General features: G+C 38.2%; 1 protein-coding gene across 1 annotated transcript in view; it reads left to right on the forward strand.

Moving 5' to 3' along the window:
- The window catches only part of DCHS2 (dachsous cadherin-related 2), a 349,005-nt gene that overhangs the window by 208,600 nt on the left and 121,057 nt on the right, over window positions 1-19,348 (forward strand). The window contains exons 8-10 of the mRNA XM_060400925.1: window positions 8,647-8,804; window positions 9,883-10,726; window positions 14,152-14,391. Of these exons, the coding sequence (XP_060256908.1) occupies window positions 8,647-8,804; window positions 9,883-10,726; window positions 14,152-14,391 (1,242 nt within the window). The remainder of the gene's footprint in view (window positions 1-8,646; window positions 8,805-9,882; window positions 10,727-14,151; window positions 14,392-19,348) is intronic.

Consider the following 19,348-nt stretch of genomic DNA (forward strand, 5'->3'; position numbering starts at 1 on the left):
TGTTTCTTTTGCACTTATTTCTGCCCTAATTTTTAAGATTTCTTTCCTTCTACTAACTCTGGGGTTCTCCAATTCTTCCTTTTCTAGTTGCTTTAGTTGTAGAGTTAGGTTATTTATTTGACTTTTTTCTTGTTTCTTGAGGTATGCCTGTATTGCTATGAACTTCCCTCTTAGCACTGCTTTTATAGTGTCCCACAGGTTTTGGGTTGTTGTGTTTTCATTTTAATTCATTTCTATGCATATTTTGATTTCTTTTTTGATTTCTTCTGTGATTTGTTGGTTATTCACAAGTGTGTTGTTCAATCTCCATATGTTGGAATTTTTAATAGTTTTTCTCCTGTAATTGAGATCTAATCTTAATGCATTATGGTCAGAAAAGATGCTTGGAATGATTTCGATTTTTTTGAATTTATCAAGTTTAGATTTATGGCCCAGGATGTGATCTATCCTGGAGAAGGTTCCATGAGCACTTGAAAAAAAGGTGAAATTCATTGTTTTGGGGTGAAATGTCCTATAGATATCAATTAGGTCTAACTGATCTAATGTATCATTTAAAGCTTGCATTTCTTTGTTAATTTTCTGTTCAGTTGATCTGTCCATAGGTGTGAGTGGGGTATTAAAGTCTCCCACTATTATTGTGTTATTGTTGATCTCCCCTTTCATACTTGTTAGCATTTGTCTTACATATTGCGGTGCTCCTATATTGGGTGCATATATATTTATAATTGTTATATCTTCTTCTTGGATTGTTCCTTTGATCATTATGTAGTGGCCTTCTTTGCCTCTTTTCACAGCCTTTGTTTTAAAGTCTATTTTATCGGATATGAGTATTGCCACTCCTGCTTTCTTTTGGTCTCTATTCGCGTGGTATATCTTTTTCCAGCCCTTCACTTTCAGTCTGTATGTGTCCCTTGTTTTGAGGTGGGTCTCTTGTAAGCAGCATATAGAGGGGTCTTGTTTTTGTATCCATTCAGCCAGTCTTTGTCTTTTGGTTGGGGCATTCAACCCATTTACGTTTAAGGTAATTATTGATAAGTATGATCCCGTTACCATTTACTTTATTGTTTGGGGTTTGGGTTTATACACCTTTTTCATGTTTCCTGTCTAGAGAATATCCTTTAGAATTTGTTGGAGAGCTGGTTTGGTGGTGCTGAATTCTCTCAGCTTTTGCTTGTCTGTAAAGCTTTTGATTTCTCCTTCGTATTTGAATGAGATCCTTGCTGGGTACAGTAATCTGGGCTGTAGGTTATTGTCTTTCATCACTTTAAGTGTGTCTTGCCATTCCCTCCTGGCCTGAAGAGTTTCTATTGAAAGATCAGCTGTTATCCTTATGGGAATCCCCTTGTGTGTTATTTGTTGTTTTTCCCTTGCTGCTTTTAATATTTGTTCTTTGTGTTTGATCTTTGTTAATTTGATTAATATGTGTCTTGGGGTGTTTCGCCTTGGGTTTATCCTATTTGGAACTCTCTGTGTTTCTTGGACTTGGGTGATTATTTCCTTCCCCATTTTAGGGAAGTTTTCAACTATTATCTCCTCAAGGATTTTCTCATGATCTTTCTTTCTGTCTTCTTCTTCTGGGACTCCTATAATTCAAATGTTGCAGCATTTCATATTGTCCTGGAGGTCTCTGAGATTGTCCTCGTTTCTTTTAATTCGTTTTTCTTGTTTCCTCTCTGATTCATTTATTTCTACCATTCTATCTTCTATTTCACTAATCCTATCTTCTGCCTCCGTTATTCTACTATTTGTTGCGTCCAGAGTGTTTCTGATCTCATTTATTGCGTTATTCATTATATTTTGACTCTTTTTTATTTCTTCTAGGTCCTTGTTAAACCTTTCTTGCATCTTCTCAATCCTTGTCTCTAGGCTATTTATCTGTGATTCCATTTTGATTTCAAGATTTTGGATCATTTTCACTATCAATATTCGGAATTCCTTCTCAGGTAGATTCCCTACTTCTTCCTCTTTCGTTTGGTTTGGTGGGCAACACTCCTGTTCCTTTACCTGCTGAGTATTCCTCTGTCTCTTCGTTAGGGGTGGCCTTTTTATATTCTGGTAATTTGTGGAGTTCTCTTTATTATGGAGCTTCCTCACTTTGGGTGGGGTTCTATCAGTGGCTTGTCATGGTTTCCTGGTTAGGGAGGCTTGTGTTGGAGTTTTGGTGGGTGGAGCTGGGTTTCTTCTCTCTGGAGTGCAGTGGAGTGACCTGTAATGGGTTATGAGACATCAAAGGTTTTGGGATAATTTTGAGCTGCCTGTATATTGAGGCTCAGGGGAGTGTTCCTGTGTTGCTGGAGAATTTGCGTGGTATGTCTTGTTTTGGAACTTGTTGGCCCTTGGGTGGAGCTTGGTTTCGGTGTAGGTATGAAGGCATTTGATGAGCTCCTATTGCTTAATGTTCCCTGAATTCAAGAGTTCTCTAATGTTTTCAGGCTTTGGATTTAAGCCTCCTGCTTCTGGTTTTCAGTTTTATTTTTACAGTAGCCTCTAGACTTCTCCATCTATACAGCACCGATGATAAAACATCTAGGTTAAAGATGAAAAGTTTCTCCACATTGAGGGACACTCAGAGAGGTTCACTGAGTTACAAGGAGAAGAGAAGATGGAGGGGTAGTTAGAGGTAACTGGAATGAGATGCGGTGAGGTCAAAAGAGGAGAGAGCAAGCTAGCCAGTAGTCACTTCCTTATGTGGCTCTATAGTCTGGACCACTCAGAGGTATTTACAGAGTTATACGGGGAAGAGGAGAGGGAGGAAGTAGACAGAGATGACCAGGAGGATAAGAGAGAGGAATGAGTAGGAGAGAGACAAATCCTGCCAGTAACCAGTTCCTTAGGTGTTCTCTACCGTCTGGAACACACAGAGATTCACAGAGTTGGATAGAGAAGAGATGGGGGAGAAAAGAGACAGAGGCCACCTGGTGGAGAAAAAGGAGAGGCCAGAGGAGGAGAGAGTGGTCAAGCCAGTAATCTCGCTCTCAGGTAAACTTGGGTAGTGAAGTTTGGGTTTTTAAATGTACAAAATTGACAACAAAAACCTAAGAGCAAAGATTAAAAATCTAGAGTAGAGGTTGGATTTTCAAAGATACAATATTAAAGAAAAGCAGAAGGAAAAAGGAAGAAAGAAAAAGAATTATTAAAAAACAAACAAACAAACAAACAAAAAAAAACACCAACAACCATTCAAAGACTATATATGGTGTTTGCCTTAAAAAAAAAAAAAGTCTTTTTTTTACATAGTAATAATAGGTTATAGAAATAAAAATTAGAGGAGAAATAGAAGACTTAACAATAAAAAAAAAGTTAGAAAAAAAAAGAAAAAAGAAAAAAACCAAAAAACAAAAAAGCAAAAAAAAAAAAAAAAGGAATGATTTTAAAAATATTAAAAATATATCTGGCCCTTCTCTGATGTTATGGGCCATGTGGGATCACTTCCAAGGTGGTTCCCTCTGTTTAACTTCTTCTGTTTGCTGGTTTTTTAGGCTCACTAGTTCAGTCGCGCTGTGGGGAGGGGGGATGCTGCAAACAAATAGCACTGTCGTGTGCACACAGTATCTCAGCCCCGCTTGACCTGTCCTTTCTCGCGGCGCACAAACCGCTCCGGCTCTACGATGCTCAGCCAGGAACCGTCTGGGGCCGGCCCTAGGCTGCGTGCACTTCCCCTGTCCAAGCCGCTCAGGTCCGGCGCTCAGGCAGCCCTCAGAGGCACAGATTCGCCTGGGACTGCGCTTTGTGCCCTTCCCAGGTCCGAGTAGCTCAGGAGTTTGGCGAGCGCGATCGCCGTGGCTTGTCACCTTTTCCGCCGCTGCCGCTCAGCTCTCTGGGTGGACCGCTGGCGCACCCCGTGAGGCAGATTGTGACTGTCCAGCACCCCCAGAAGTCTTAGCAAAGGAGCCTGCTTGCAGTTAGGTAAGTAAAGTCTCTCCGGGTCTGCAATTGCCCCTTTCCAGCCCTTACAGCTCTGGCTGCCTGTCCCCGGCGGGGAATGGTCTGCAGCCGGCTTTTTCCGTTCCGTCCTTTGTTCTGTGCTCGGTCCTGGCGGTGTCTTATGTTCGAGCTTTTCGCGTGGTAGCTATCCCACAGTCTGGTTTGCTAGCCCAAGTTAGATCGTTCTGGTTGCGCGTGGGGCGTTCCTGCCCGATTCTTGCAAAGCTCTGCAGCCCGCGCCTCCCGCGCGTCCCTGCCCTGCCCCCACTTCCCAATGGCGGATGCAGGCATCTGTGCTGCTTTTCCGCTGGGGGAGTTACTGGTGGGCTTGTAATGTGTTGGTTTTAATTATTTATCTATTTTTCCTTCCTGTTATATTGCCCTCTGTGTTTCCAAGGCTCGCCACAGACTCGGAAGGGAGAGTGTTTCCTGGTGTTTGGAAACCTCTCTTCTTGAAATTCCCTTCCCAGGACGGGCTTCCCTTCCCGGGACGGAGCTCCCTCCCCACCTCCTTTGTCTCCTTTCTCGTCTTTTATATTTTTTCCTACCTGTTTTTGAAGACAATGGTCTGCTTTTCTGGTTGCCTGATGTCCTCTGCCAGCCTACAGAAGTTGTTTGTGGAGTTTGCTCGGCGTTGAAATGTTCTTTTGAGGAATTTGTGAGGGAGAAAGTGGTCTTCCCGTCCTATTCCTCCACCATCTTTCCCTCCCCCCTATACTCTGACTTTCTTAAGGGCAGGAGTGCTTTTTGATTTGCCTTTATTTCCCCTATAACTGGTCAAGTGCCTGTTGTATCATAATGACTCATTGACAGCTGAATAAAAGAATGAAAGAGAGTCATGACTGGTCCAGATTTTTGGATTGTTGAAGTATTAAGATTTTATCAAAGAATACAAATCTATTATTTAACAAACTAGAAAAAAGCCCTACCATAATCAGTTTGAATTAGAAATATCAGTATGAACTTGGGACATATTTTAGTGTGGGCATGTGTATTCTCTGTCCACTGACGATGGCCTAGAAAGAATGAATGACCCAGGAGCAATGAGCAGAGTACAACCTCCCAATACTGTGTTCCATAGAAGAAACCAGGAGTCCTTGGAGAAATGACTGACTCCAGGTCTCAGACAGGAAATCTTCAAGATGAGTCTGTAACATTTTGTTAAACCAGATACCAGGAGGCTGCTAAAGATGACTAGGTCATATCAAAGACTTAGGAACCACCTTTGTGCATGTGTGCTAAGTCACATCAGTTGTGTCCGACTCTGTGCATCCTCATGGACTATAACCCATCAGCCTCCTCTCTCCATGGGATTCCCCAGGCAAGAATACTGGAGTGGGTTGCCATGCCCTTCCCCAGGAGAACTTCCCAACCCAGGGGTCAAACCCATGTCTTACGTCTCCTGCATTGGCAGGTGGATTCCTTACCACTAGCACCACCTGGGAAGCCCTGGGAACCATCTTTAAGAAGATCCTAACAAAGCTAGTGGAGGTAATGAAATTCCAGTTGAGCTCTTTCAAATCCTGAAAGATGATGCTGTGAAAGTATACACTCAATATGCCAGCGATTTTGGAAAACTCAGCAATGGCCACAGGACTGGAAAAGGTCAGTTTTCATTCCAATACCAAAGGAAGGCAATGCCAAAGAATGCTCAAACTACTGCACAATTGCACTCATCTCACTCACACACTAGTAAAGTAATGCTCAAAATTCTCCAAGCCAGGCTTCAGCAGTACATGAACCGTGAACTTCCAGATGTTCAAGCTGGTTTTAGAAAAGGCAGAGGAACCAGAGATCAAATTGCCAACATCTGCTGGATCATGGAAAAAGCAAGAGAGTTTCAGAAAAACATCTATTTCTGTTTTATTGACTATGCCAAAGCCTTTGACTGTGTGGATCACAATAAACTGTGGAAAATTCTGAAGGAGATGGGAATGCCAGACCACCTAACCTGCCTCTTGAGAAACCTGTATGCAGGTCAGGACGCAACAGTTAGAACTGGACATGGAACAATAGCCTGGTTCCAAATAGGAAAAGGAGTACATCAAGGCTGTATATTGTCACCCTGCTTATTTAACTTCTATGCAGAGTATATCATGAGAAGCACTGGGCTGGAAGAAGCACAAGCTGGAGTCAAGATTGCCGGAGAAATATCAATAACCTCAGATATGCAGATGACACCACCCTTATGGCAGAAAGTGAAGAGGAACTAAAAAGCCTCTTGATGAAAGTGAAAGAGGAGAATGAAAAAGTTGGCTTAAAGCTCAACATTCAGAAAACGAAGATCATGGCATCTGGTCCCATCACTTCATGGGAAATAGATGGGGAAACAGTGGAAACAGAGTCAGACTTTATTTTGGGGGGCTCCAAAATCACTGCAGATGGTGACTGCAGCCATGAAATTAAAAGACGCTTACTCCTTGGAAGAAAAGTTATGACCAACCTAGACAGCATATTACAAAGCCAAGATATTACTTTGCCAACAAAGGTCCATCTAGTCAAGGCTATGGTTTTTCCTTTGGTCATGTATGAATATGAGAGTTGGACTGTGAAGAAAGCCGAGCACTGAAGAATTGATGCTTTTGAAGTGTGGTGTTGGAGAAGACTCTTGAGAGTCCCTTGGACTGCAAGGAGATCCAACCAGTCCATTCTAAAGGAGATCATTCCTGGGTGTTCATTGGAAGGACTGATGCTGAAGCTGAAACTCCAATACTTTGGCCACCACATGTGAAGAGTTGACTCATTGGAAAAGACCCTGATGCTGGGAGGGATTGGGGGCAGGAGGAGAAGGGGATGACAGAGGATGAGATGCCTGGATGGCATCACCAACTCGACGCAAATGAGTTTGAGTGAACTCCGAGAGTTGGTGATGGCAAGGAGGCCTGGCGTGCTGCAATTCATGGGGTCGCAGAGTCAGACATGACTGAGCGACTGAACTGAACCGAATGTTCAGAGATGAAACAGTGTGAACATCAGTAGGGATAATAATGGCAATAGATTTACCCATTTATAATATGTTTAAATGTATGTTTAATGATTCTTAAAACAGAAACTAAACAAACCTTTAATGATCATAGTTGGAGTACTAAAGTATGTTAGTGAATCAATCCATTATTTTGAATACTGTTAAATAAAATTTTACTATCATTTATACTGACTTTTCCTTTAATGAACTGCCCCAGTGGGTTGCCAATAAACAGATAAGACAATTCTCTCGAGTAATACATTCCAGCCAATAAATGAAGATGGGATCCTAGACTCAGAATGTTATACTTTGCAACATTTCGTGAATCATTAATGGATCTAGGCTGTGTACCAACTGGTGCCCATATCACAGAAAGAGACAATTAGATATGTACCTCTGAAGGAAAACACAACACAGCACTTAAGAAGCAGTCTTCCGCCTAAAATGAACCCGAATGTGATTGATTTATACATCTACCTCCCAATTTAAGGAAAACATAGAGGACAGAAGAACGTATTAAGCTCCATGTTGGAAAGAAGCAACAGGCAAATCTAGACCATGGGAAGCTTCAGGATACATAGTCAATTCTTCAGCAGATGAGTTGCAAAGTAAATAAAAATAAATAAATAGATGACAGGAAGAGATAGACTGAAGAGATATGCATATATGGAGTTTATGTTAAACCTAATTTGAATTGACTAAACAATATTTGAGACAGTTGGAAATTTTAAAAATAACTAGAAATTTGATAATATGAAGGAATTATTACTAATTTTTTAAAATATAATACTATAATTATATTTTTCCTTATCTTTTAGAGATGTGTGTTAAAAATATGCAGGAAAAATGATATAATGTCTGAGATTTGCTTTTAAAGTACACAGGGAAGGGAAATATCTGAATGTCTAATAATATTAGCCATGAGTTAACAAATATTATTTTTTTATCCTTTTCCATATGGTTTATTATAGGATATTGAATATAAATCCCTGTGCTGTACAGTAGGTCCTTGCTATTTGTCCATTCTTGATATGATGGTTTGCATCTGCTAATCCCAGATCCACCGAGCCTCTGCCTTCCTGCCCCTTGGCTACCACAGTCTGTCCTCTGTGTCTGTGAGTCTGTTTCTGTTTGGTAGTTCAGCTCCTTCGTTCATGTTTTAGATTTGACATATAAGTGATATCACGTGGTATTTGTCTTTCTGTGTCTGACTTACTTCACTTTATGGTGATCTCTAGGTCCGCCCATGCTGTTGCAAATGCCATTATTTCAGTCTTTTTATGGCTGAGTAATATTCCATTGTGTATATAATCTGCATCTGTTTTTACCTATTCTCCTGTCTAGGGACACTTAGGCTGTTTCTGTATCCCGGCTATTGTGAATGGTGCTGCTATGAGTTTAGAAGCACATGTATCTTTTTGAATTATAGTTTTGTCAGGATATATGCCCAGGATTGGATTGCTCAATGTTGCGGCCCGTGAGTGGATAAATACTGGAGCTAAGTGATAGGCACGTGAAAGTTCATTATATCATTGTCTAATTTTTAGTATGTGAAAATTTCCATAATAAAATTTTTATAATCTATTACATTTCTTGTCTACATTTTTCATATTATCCTTATGTTCATATTCTCACAGCGCTTAAGGTAAATAAATCTCCCAAATGATCCAGATATATTTGTATTAGTTAACTCTCTGTATTCTGCATTATTAACTAACATTAATTTCTTAATTTTGTGTGTGTGTGTGTATGTGTAGAAGGTAGTTCTGATCCCTTCAAGATTGATGCCAACAGTGGTGAAATAAGAACAACTCGAGTACTTTCACATGATTATGGACCTTCTTACAGGATGACTGTCATTGCCAGTGACCAGGGGGTGCCTCCTCTTCAAGGACAGGCAGTTATTAATATTCAGGTAATAGCTCACATCACACAAAATGGGGGAAAATGCTCTGAAAGGTTTTTTTTTTACTTTATATACAAATGTATAAAGTGAAGATACTTTAAAAATGTGAATACTCCCTTTAAAGAGCATTGCAGATGTATGTGTACAATATATTAAGTCACTTTACTACTATTTGAGAAATGGTTATATTTAAATAAATATTTATTTAAAATTTGTACAGTTACTGACAAGATTCTTTCATCACTATGTGGGTATTTATACTACTTTATTAATGAAGAACAAAAAAATACCTTTTCTTTTTTCCTAGTTTCAAGGACCTGGTAAATTTGCAGAAGAAACATTTATAAACAAATGGCCAATAATAAATCACATAGTTTTTGTAACTATTTTAAAAATTAGAAAGTCACTTGAGATCCATATTTTAAGGCTTCCCTTTAGTCATAATGAGCAAATGATTTGTGGGAAGTCTTGATAGTAGGAAAAAAAATTACAGCAACCCATCAAAAACAAGATGACTATAGGAAGATTTTTATTCAAACACATGATAATCAGTAATATTAGCATAGGTATGAATACTAATCAAGAATATATATCCCCAAGTATTCTGTTTCCAAAGTATATTCTTTACTGACTAAGGATGTGTGGTTTGGGAGAAAATTCTATCATAATATCTCAAGTCTCTAATTTCAGGTGAACAGACACGTGATTCTTAAATGTATGCAGATGTTGTCATTAAGGAGACAAGGGTTTCTAGGATTTAGAATAGCTTGTGGAACTAACTACCTTGGTTCTCATTTGTGGCCTCTCAAACTATCATTGCATCCAATTCAGCAAATGGGGAAGTAGAAAATCCTGTACTTTCTTATCTCCTAGATATTATGCAATTTTTAATTTTCAGAGACATACTGGAATTAGGCAATAAAAGAAAAGACATTTCTCATCAATTACTATATTCATATTTATTTGTAATATGTATATATACATATCATGAATAGCAGGAATTAGCTCCCAAAAGAATAGCAGCACCTGTGTTGATTAAATTATTAAAATACCACAAATTAACAGCTCCTTTTTATTCTTATTTCAGGTGATACCACTATCCAGAGGGAGAACTGTCATTTCTCAGAATATTAGACATTTAGTTATACCAGAAAACTTGAAGCCTACAAAAGTAATGAGCTTGATAAAGTCACCTGATCACCTTCAAAGACAGTATGGCAGGAAGTTGCATTTTAGTATCACTGCAGATGACAAGGATGGTCACTTTGAAGTGGACAGCTCAACAGGAGACTTGTTCCTCTCTAAGGAACTGGATTATGAAATGATGTCTCATTATCTTTTCAGGGTGGTAACTAAAGACCATAGCAGAAACCCTCCCGTGAATAGCACGGTCTTCCTGAGTGTTGCTGTGGAAGATCAGAATGACCATTCCCCATCTTTCCGGGAGGAGTTCATTGTGATAAGTGTAGCAGAGGACACCCCTGTTGGTACTCTGGTGCACATCTTCAATGCCAAAGATGGTGACGGCAGCTTTTTGAACAGTAGAATACAATACTTCATTGAAGCCAACCACCCTGGAATGAATCCATTTCTCATCCACCCCTCATCTGGCACTTTGGTCACGATGTCTCCCCTTGACAGAGAGAGAGTTCCAACTGTGGTCCTGACAGTAACCGCATCGGACCAGGCTGTGAACGTGACGGACCGTCGATTGAGATCACTGATGGCGAAGGTAGTGATTCTGGATGTGAATGACCACAGTCCCACTTTTACGTCCTTCCCCATCGCCCGTGTCAGAGAGGATGCTGCGGTGGGCTCCTTGGTACATCACATAACTGCTCAAGATCCAGATGCAGGAAGGAATGGAAGAGTAACATTTAGCATCCTCTCAGGAAATGAAAACATGGCCTTTATGCTAGATGAGTCATCAGGTACCGTCTAAGTCACTGTCGATTACAGCCTGTGATTGCTTGCTTGCATTTACCCTTTCCATTTTCCTCTATTACCAGATGATCTTCTCAAGATGCATATGCATTAAGGAAATTTGACTTGATTTACCATTTCACTTATACAGGTGGTAGGCATAGATGTTGTATTCAGGAAACCAACAGTAGTTGGCCTGTTTGTTAATATAGATCTGCTCTGTAGCTAGGTCACATTTCCTGGGGTGAATATTTTACAGTAGCCAATTTTTTTGCCCTTATTGTGTGTGTTCACAGGGTAGGAGGTATACCAAAATAAATCAAGGTAGAACATGACTGGTCAACCGTGTTAATCAAAGACTTTAGTATCAAAGCATCTCTAAGATCATAGAAACATACCCTTGTAAATAGTTGGAAATCATGTGTTTTTAAATAGTTGGATTAATTTGGACATCAAGACCTTTACTTTTCACAACTGAACCATTTTATTTTTGGAAGAAGTATTCATTCAATCTTCAGTTCTCTGCAGAAATGGCACTCACTGTCACTGCTCTTATCTTGCTGTCACCATATTGCCAGATAATGTCTTCTAAAAGTTTTGATGCAGCTTGATGGACAGTTATATATGCAAAGTGTCAACCTTGTAATGCTGACAGTTTCTCACCAGTTAACACACACACACATACACACACACACACACACACACACACATATATATAATTGAATGAAATTCCTTCGCCCTGATTTTCAGAAAATAAAGAGGTGGACTACCATCTCATTCTCAAAATAAAGTCATTTCTTTATGAACAATAGGAAAAAATCTCAGACGTATACCATTTGGTCCAACTGTTAATAAGAACATTATTTGGAAGTGAGATTGAATGTGTAGGATTTGGAAGTCATGATTATAGTCTGGCTATATACTGTTGGAAATTTTCATCAAAATATTTATTAAATCCTATACATATGGTTCCATTCTGAGGCCTGAATGCATACTACCTAAAAGCCCAACTGATGTAGAGAGAGTCCAGACCTGGTTGCTGATTTCTGTTAGAGCTAGGGTCTCCGAGGATCTGTTTCAGCAATGCTTAAAATGCTTTCCAGAATGGCTAAGGAGGGTCCATTTCAGGTTGTTAAAGAGGGTGGATAAAAATAGAATTGTGTCTCAGTAATATAGGTATCATGAATCTTGAACAATTGCAGTGGCTGTTACAGATCTTTTTAACATCATAAAAATGCTAATTACTGAATATACTCATATGAGTCGGGCTGTTTTTTCCTCTCACAAGGTTCATGTTTTTTTTTTAATTAAGACAAAGTAAGGTTTTCAATGGCTTTTGTCTGTAAAGTATAAAATGATAAGCAATTATTGAGAAGCCATTTTATATAATATGACTCAGTAAATCTCTTTAATTATTTGAAGAAATGTTCTTATAGGATAAACATGTGTTAGAGAAGCAAGTTCCAATTCTAAAAGGAAAAATGTGACAGTTGGAATTACGTAATGAATATATGTATGCAAGTTTTTATAACACGTGGCTTATGTGAATTATGTACTTCTGTGGCAGTTGGATAGAGACATTTTATTTGTGAATTTCATTGTCCTAGTTATAAAGTCTTTATTATTTTTTATTAATATGAAAGATAGTTAACTGAGAATAGTATAAAGAAACTATAATTTTTTAACAAAAACTTGATCTCTTCAAGGATATAACCGTAACTTTTTGTACTTTGGTCACATTTACACGTGAAGTGTCCTCTGACATAAAGAGGGATACTGTTAGAACCTTGTTATTCAGTTGCTAACCCATGTCCCACTCTTTGCGACCCCGTGGACTGCAGCATGCCAGGCTGCTCTGTCCTTCATTGTCTTCTGGAGTTGGCTCAAACTCATGTTCATTGAGTCGGTGACGCCATCCAACCATCTTGCCTTCTGCCGCTCTCTTCTCCTCACGCCCTTAATCCTTCCCACCATCAGAGTCTTTTCTGATGAGTTGGCTCTTTGCAACAGATGGCCAAAGTATTGGAGCTTCAGCTTCACTATCAGTCCTTCCAATGAATACTTAGGGTTGCTTTTCGTTAGGATTAACTGGTTTGATCTTGCAGTCCAAGAAACTCTCAGGAGTCTTCTCCAGCACCATGGTTCAAAAGCATCAATTCTTCAGTGCTCAGCCTTCTTTATGGTCCAGCTTTCACATCCATACATGATTACTAGAAAAACCATAGTTTCAACCATATGGACCTTCGTTGGTAAAGTGATGTCTCTGCTTTCTAATATGCTGTCTAGGTTTGTCAGAGTTTTTCTTCCATGAAGCAAGCCTTTAATTTCATGGCTGCAGTCACTGTCTTCAGTGATTTTGGAGCTCAAGAAAGTAAAATCTGTCACTGTTTCTACTTCTATCCCTTCTGTTTGCCATGAAGTTGAAAGGTTGTTGCTGAACCACGAAAGACACTGGGATTCTTGGCCTCCAGAGGAGAAGACTTCAATCCGGGCCATAGACGAGGCTTGATGACTCAGAGCTTTTGTGTAATAAAGTTTTATTAAAGTAAGAAAAAGGATAGGGAAAGCTTCCGACATAGACATCAGAAGGGGGATGGAGAGTGCCCCCTTCACTAGGGTTAGCAAGGGAATTATATACTTTTTAATTAGTTATTACAATGAATCAAAAGAATGTCTGGAGGTTGTAAAGATCTTACTAGACCCACTCCCATAATTTACATTTTAAGATAACAGGATTAGCCAGAAGGTTTTTTTCCAGAAACTGTCCTGATGCAGGATACATTATTGTTATATAATCCTTAGTACAGAGTTTAAACTGAGTTGTTTGTTGTGTAATCATCAGTTTGAGGCTTAAAGATAAAAATGTGACTTATGTGACTGTGACTAAGACTAAGAAATGCCGAGGAAAAAAGAAAAACTGTTATCCTTTCCTCCTCGACAATTCCAGATCCCTCTCTCTTTGGGGACCCCCAGACTTCTTATCAATCTGCCTAGGAATTGGCTCTCCCAAAGTAATGGGACCAGATGCCATGATCTTAATTTCTTGAGTGTCAAGTTTTAAGCTAGCTTTTTAACTCTCTTCTTTTACCCTCATCAATGGGCTCTTTAGTTCCTCTTCACTTTCTGTCATTATAGTGGTATTTTTTTTTAAATGAAGATAGATGTTGGATAGATAAATATTCTTGATGTAATCATCGCAGTAGATAATGGTACATGATGGATTATTTCTGAATTCTCATTCATTCTTATATTTAAATTAGGATGACTTTTCTGATTAAAAATGTTCTCTTTTATTCTAGATAATATATAAATTTAAATTCTTCAACAGAGAAAGCTTCTGAATTTTAGCAGGTTAGAGAACTTATGCAAAAGTAGAGTAAGCATGACTTCCCCAAAGAATATTATGTATTACTTTTCTCCTCTTTCAAAACAGGTTTTCTAACTACTGCTTCTCCTTTGGATTATGAGATAAAAAGTCAGCACATTCTGACCCTTCTGGCACTGGATGGTGGCACACCAACACTTTCTTCATCCCAGACTTTGACAATCACTGTTCTTGATGTAAATGATGAGGCCCCAGTATTTAAGCAGCACCTGTATGAAGCTTCAGTTAAAGAAAATCAAAATCCAGGAGAGTTTGTCACAAGAGTTGAAGCTATGGACAGAGATTCAGGTAACTCAAAAATATGGCAACTAAGTAATTGATGTTAAAATTAAAAATAGATCAGAAATTTACCAGAAATTTGAAAACAGTTGCTCAGATTTCTGATATTTCTTTAATTACCATACATATAAAAAATGAATGTATAATGTGTAGTTTTTGTAGCATTTGCTTATATTGCTGCTAAGTCACTTCAGTCATGTCTGACTCTGTGCGACCCTATAGACAGAAGCCTACCAGGCTCCCCCGTCCCTGGGATTCTCCAGGCAAGAACACTGGAGTGGGTTGCCATTTCCCTAATTAGCATAAAATTTTTTGATTCGATCTTGATAATAAACAAGTATAGAGAAAGTATCACATTTCTTTTCAGATTGTAGTAGCAAAATACATAAGTACCAGAAAGTAAATGGCTCCTGATTTCCTCTATACATAGCATAATAGAAGAGAGAATGCTGTTGTCAGACTGCCTGGGTTTGAATCCTAGAAGCACCGCTTAAGCTGTGGAACCTTGCATCAGCTTTATACTAGTTCTTTCTGCTCCTGGTTTCCTTATCTGTAAAATGGGGATTAAAATAGAGCCTAATTCATAGTTCTGAGAATGAAAGAGTTACTAGCTACAAAGAGCTGAGACCTTGTTTGGCACAATAGATGGTAAACAAATGTTAATTCCCATCATTACTGTAATACTATTAATATTAATATCAACTACTGTGTCCAGACAAATGACTTTGAAGTGAACAGTTACTATGACTAGGGATTTTCAAATATCTTAGAATTTCTTTTCAATATCACTGTGACTTTTGGGGGACATTTAAGTTTCAGTAACTCTAATAATATACTTTTTAAATTTTAAACTAAATACTTATAAAAATTATAATGAAGTATTTGCCATTAACAGCATATGCTGAATTTTCACATCTAAATTAATACAAATAGTTTAATAAGTTGGTCTTTTTAAATTGACATTTGTATATAGCAATTGGTGATTCATAATCAATATAATATTTTGTTCTTTTCCTGAAAGAACTGTAACAGATGTTTCTATGAAAATAATAGTATGAACACCAGCATTTACCTCCTAAATTGTTTATCAGAGGAGTAAAAGATACATTTTTCTTGAGCTTTTAAGTTATTTACCATTTAGATGCTTTGCCCTTTTGGGAAACATACTCTTTTAAAGAAACGTATTTTTTGTGATGCTACAAAATCTTTGACCGGCCAGCCCAGTTTTCCCTTTTGACCAGAGAGGGGCAGTGTGATCAAAGAGTTTTGCTTGCTGTGCTCACCAAGAGGGCTAGAGTGCACTAGCAACTGCTTGTCCCAACTCCGCTTTAAGAATTGAGCACCTCCCAGAATATTGGAAATAAAAGCAAAAATAATCAAATGGGACCTGATTAAACTTAAAAGCTTCTTCACAACAAAGGAAACTATAAGCAAGGTGAAAAGACAGCCTTCGGAATGGGAGAAAATAATAGCAAATGAAGCAACTGACAAACAACTAATCTCAAAAATATACAAGTAACTCATACAGCTCAATTCCAGAAAAATAAATGACCCAATCAAAAAATGGGCCAAAGAACTAAATAGACATTTCTCCAAAGAAGACATACAGATGGCTAACAAACACGTGAAAAGATGCTCAACATCACTCATTATCAGAGAAATGCAAATCAAAACCACAATGAGGTACCATTTCACTCTAGTCAGAATGGCTGCTATCCAAAAGTCTACAAGCAATAAATGCTGGAGAGGGTGTGGAGAAAAGGGAACCCTCTTACACTGTTGATGGGAATGCAAACTAGTACAGCCACTATGAAGAACAGTGTGGAGATTCCTTAAAAAAATGGAAATAGAAACTGCCTTATGACCCAGCAATCCCACTGCTGGGCATGCACACTGAGGAAACCAGAATTGAAAGAGACACGTGTACCCCAATGTTCATCGCAGCACTGTTTATAATAGCCAGGACATGGAAGCAACAGGACAGACGAATGGATAAGAAAGCTGTGGTACATATACACAATGGAGTATTACTCAACCGTTAAAAAGAATACATTTGAATCAGTTCTAATGAGATGGATGAAACCGGAGCCTATTATACAGAGTGAAGCAAGCCAGAAAGAAAAACACCAATACAGTATACTAATGCATACATGTGGAATTTAGAAAGATGGTAACAATATAACCCTGTATGCGAGACAGCAAAAGAGACACAGGTGTATAGAACAGTCTTTTGGACTCTGTGGGAGAGAGAGAGGGTGGGATGATTTGGGAGAAAGGCATTGAAACATGTATAATATCATATATGAAACGAATCATCAGTCCAGGTTTGATGCGTGATATTGGATGCTTAGGGCTGGTGCACTGAGACGACCCAGAAGGGTGGTATGGGGAGGGAGGACGGAGGGGGGTTCAGGATGGGGAACACGTGTATACCTGTGGCAGATTCATGTTGTTGTATGGCAAAACCAATACAATATTGTAAGGTAATTAACCTCCAATTAAATAAATTTATTTTTTTTAAAAATTGAGCTCATTTCTGGCAGTGTGGTTTTTAGATGATAGCAACAATGGAGAATATACATGAGCTTTGTGTTTCCAATGTATCCAGTACAGTAAAGTTCTTTGAAAGCATTTTATGATGTAAATTGAGTCACGCAGGGCTCTGGACACACAGAAACCACTTCCCAAAGTACAGACGTTTAAAATGCAGAGTCAGTCACTGGTGTGTGATTTAGTGATCATTTAAAGTTTGTAAAATGCTTCCTCCCCTTGACTTTATTAATTCATTATTTTTTAGAATTGACCCTATGAAAAATATTTATTTACTTTAATATTTGAAGGAGAAAAGAATTTGTCTCAAAAATTCTCATATGTCAACTAAAGATAACTACCAAAACATGCTTTTCAATTTTTACTGTCAAGTTGCCAAGTGTTAGTGTAATTTTCTTTTGGAATGAATGGTCTGCAACCTGTTATTTATCATTTAATATAAAGTGTATTATTTTAGAGATTATGGTTTGCCAGGAAATTTGGATGCAAAGTTGCTGGTTTTCTGGCTTTTCATTTGTGAGTGTTTGAGATACACAATTAGCATTTCCTGAGTCTCATGTACCTTCACAAGTTTTGTGTACAATCTTGGTTTACTGAAATCTCAGTGTTTTTAATGAGGCCAGATCTGTTAAACCAATGGTTATGTCAATGCATGTGAATTTGGATGTATGCATGTGCTTTTGAACATATCTTTCCTAAATCTTTTTTGTCCTTTGCTTGTTGGATTAAGACAATGAAAAAGGATTATGCACAAGAATTAAATGATGTCAGGATTTTAACATATCTGGCATCACATTGGAATTTATTAAAGGCTTGCTTAATAGTATGTATTCCTAAAAATACTATAGCTTTACTTAATACTTGAAAGGTTACCATATGTTTTCTAGCATTCTACAATATAGTTTTTAAAAATGTAAGCCTACGATGTTGTTTGGCATTCAAAACCCATAGGAATTTGAGTACTGAATGTTTATGATGTATGACTCACACTGGTTCTAACAGGAGTTTTTTCTTGTATTAAATGGGAAAAACAATGACCACGTTTTAACTAAGATATTAAAACTGCTACAGCATTTGGTGCCACCAACAAGAGCTCCATTGTTAGCGAGAAAAGATCTAGCCCCAGGGGTACCTCTCCGCTAGTCCTGGGAGGAAGGGTGCCCCACCAGGAAAGATGACTCAGTCCTGAGGATGCATTGGCTCATTCGTGGCGAATACAAAATAGCACAACAGCACACTGCCAGGCTAAAATGTTGAATTCTGTTGTGAAATTTTATTCTCTATCCCATAAAAATGTATTCTGCGTCTGGATTTATCGTGAACAATGTCTACATCTGGTTTCTTGGAAACTGTCTCATGCTGGATGAACAGCTAGACCCAACAACCTACTCCTGGAACAGTTAGAAACACTGCCATGACGGTATTTCATCTATTTCCCTGAATCTAAGACACCGTTAATTGTAAGAAGCATCTAACTCCAGATATATTAAAATTGGGGGAAATTTTTAGAATTAATGAAAGAGTAAACAGAGAAAGAGAAAGGACTACTCACCCAGAGACAATCACAATTAAAACTTGGAAATATAATCTTCTTTCATTTGATACATGGTATTGTGATTACATGATTATTTGTCTGTCTGCCTGCCTTTTAAGGTGTGAACTCATAAATTCAAAACATTTTACTATTTCACTTGCTTTTATCCCAGGTCTCTAAGATAATACAAGCTATGGCATAGAAGTGTAGTAACTATTTTTGACTACATGATTTGAGAAACTGCAGCATCTGTGAAATAGGCTGTCTCAAACTGCCTTCACTCTTCTGAACTCATTCATTTGTTTATTTCTTCAGTCAGTCAGCCAGGCACAATCCTTTCTCTGCGTTGGAAATGGTTGAGTTGTGTAGGCATTGTATAGTTGAGGAATTACATGAAAAATTATATTCATAAAGAGTAAATCTGAAATCAACACTCCCCTGGTCAGAATTATTTATTAATTCCTTATGATTTTGAGGATACATTTCTATTCTCTTTTAACTAAATAACCAGGCACTTCAATAAGTGATTGTAGTGTTCCTCTCTAGTCTCAGCTCCTGTTACTTGCCTACCTTTACTCTAGGATAGAGTTATGCAAACTTTTCTCTGTAAAGGGCAAAATAGTGATTGTTTTAGGTTGTGCAGGCTATATGGTCTCCATTATTCAATGCTGATATTGGAGCAAGACATCAGCAGTAGATCATACATAAAGAAATAAATGTAGCTGGACTTCCATGGAACTTTACAAAATCAGGCAACAGGCTGGATTTGGCCAGTGGGCTATACTTTGCCAACTGCTGCTATATATATATATATATATATATATATATATATATATATATCTATATCTAATTAAGATATCTAAGTTACTTCTTTCTGGTCAT

This window comes from Ovis aries, chromosome 17 (genome assembly GCF_016772045.2).
Source record: "Ovis aries strain OAR_USU_Benz2616 breed Rambouillet chromosome 17, ARS-UI_Ramb_v3.0, whole genome shotgun sequence".
Classification (NCBI taxonomy): Eukaryota; Metazoa; Chordata; class Mammalia; order Artiodactyla; family Bovidae; genus Ovis; species Ovis aries.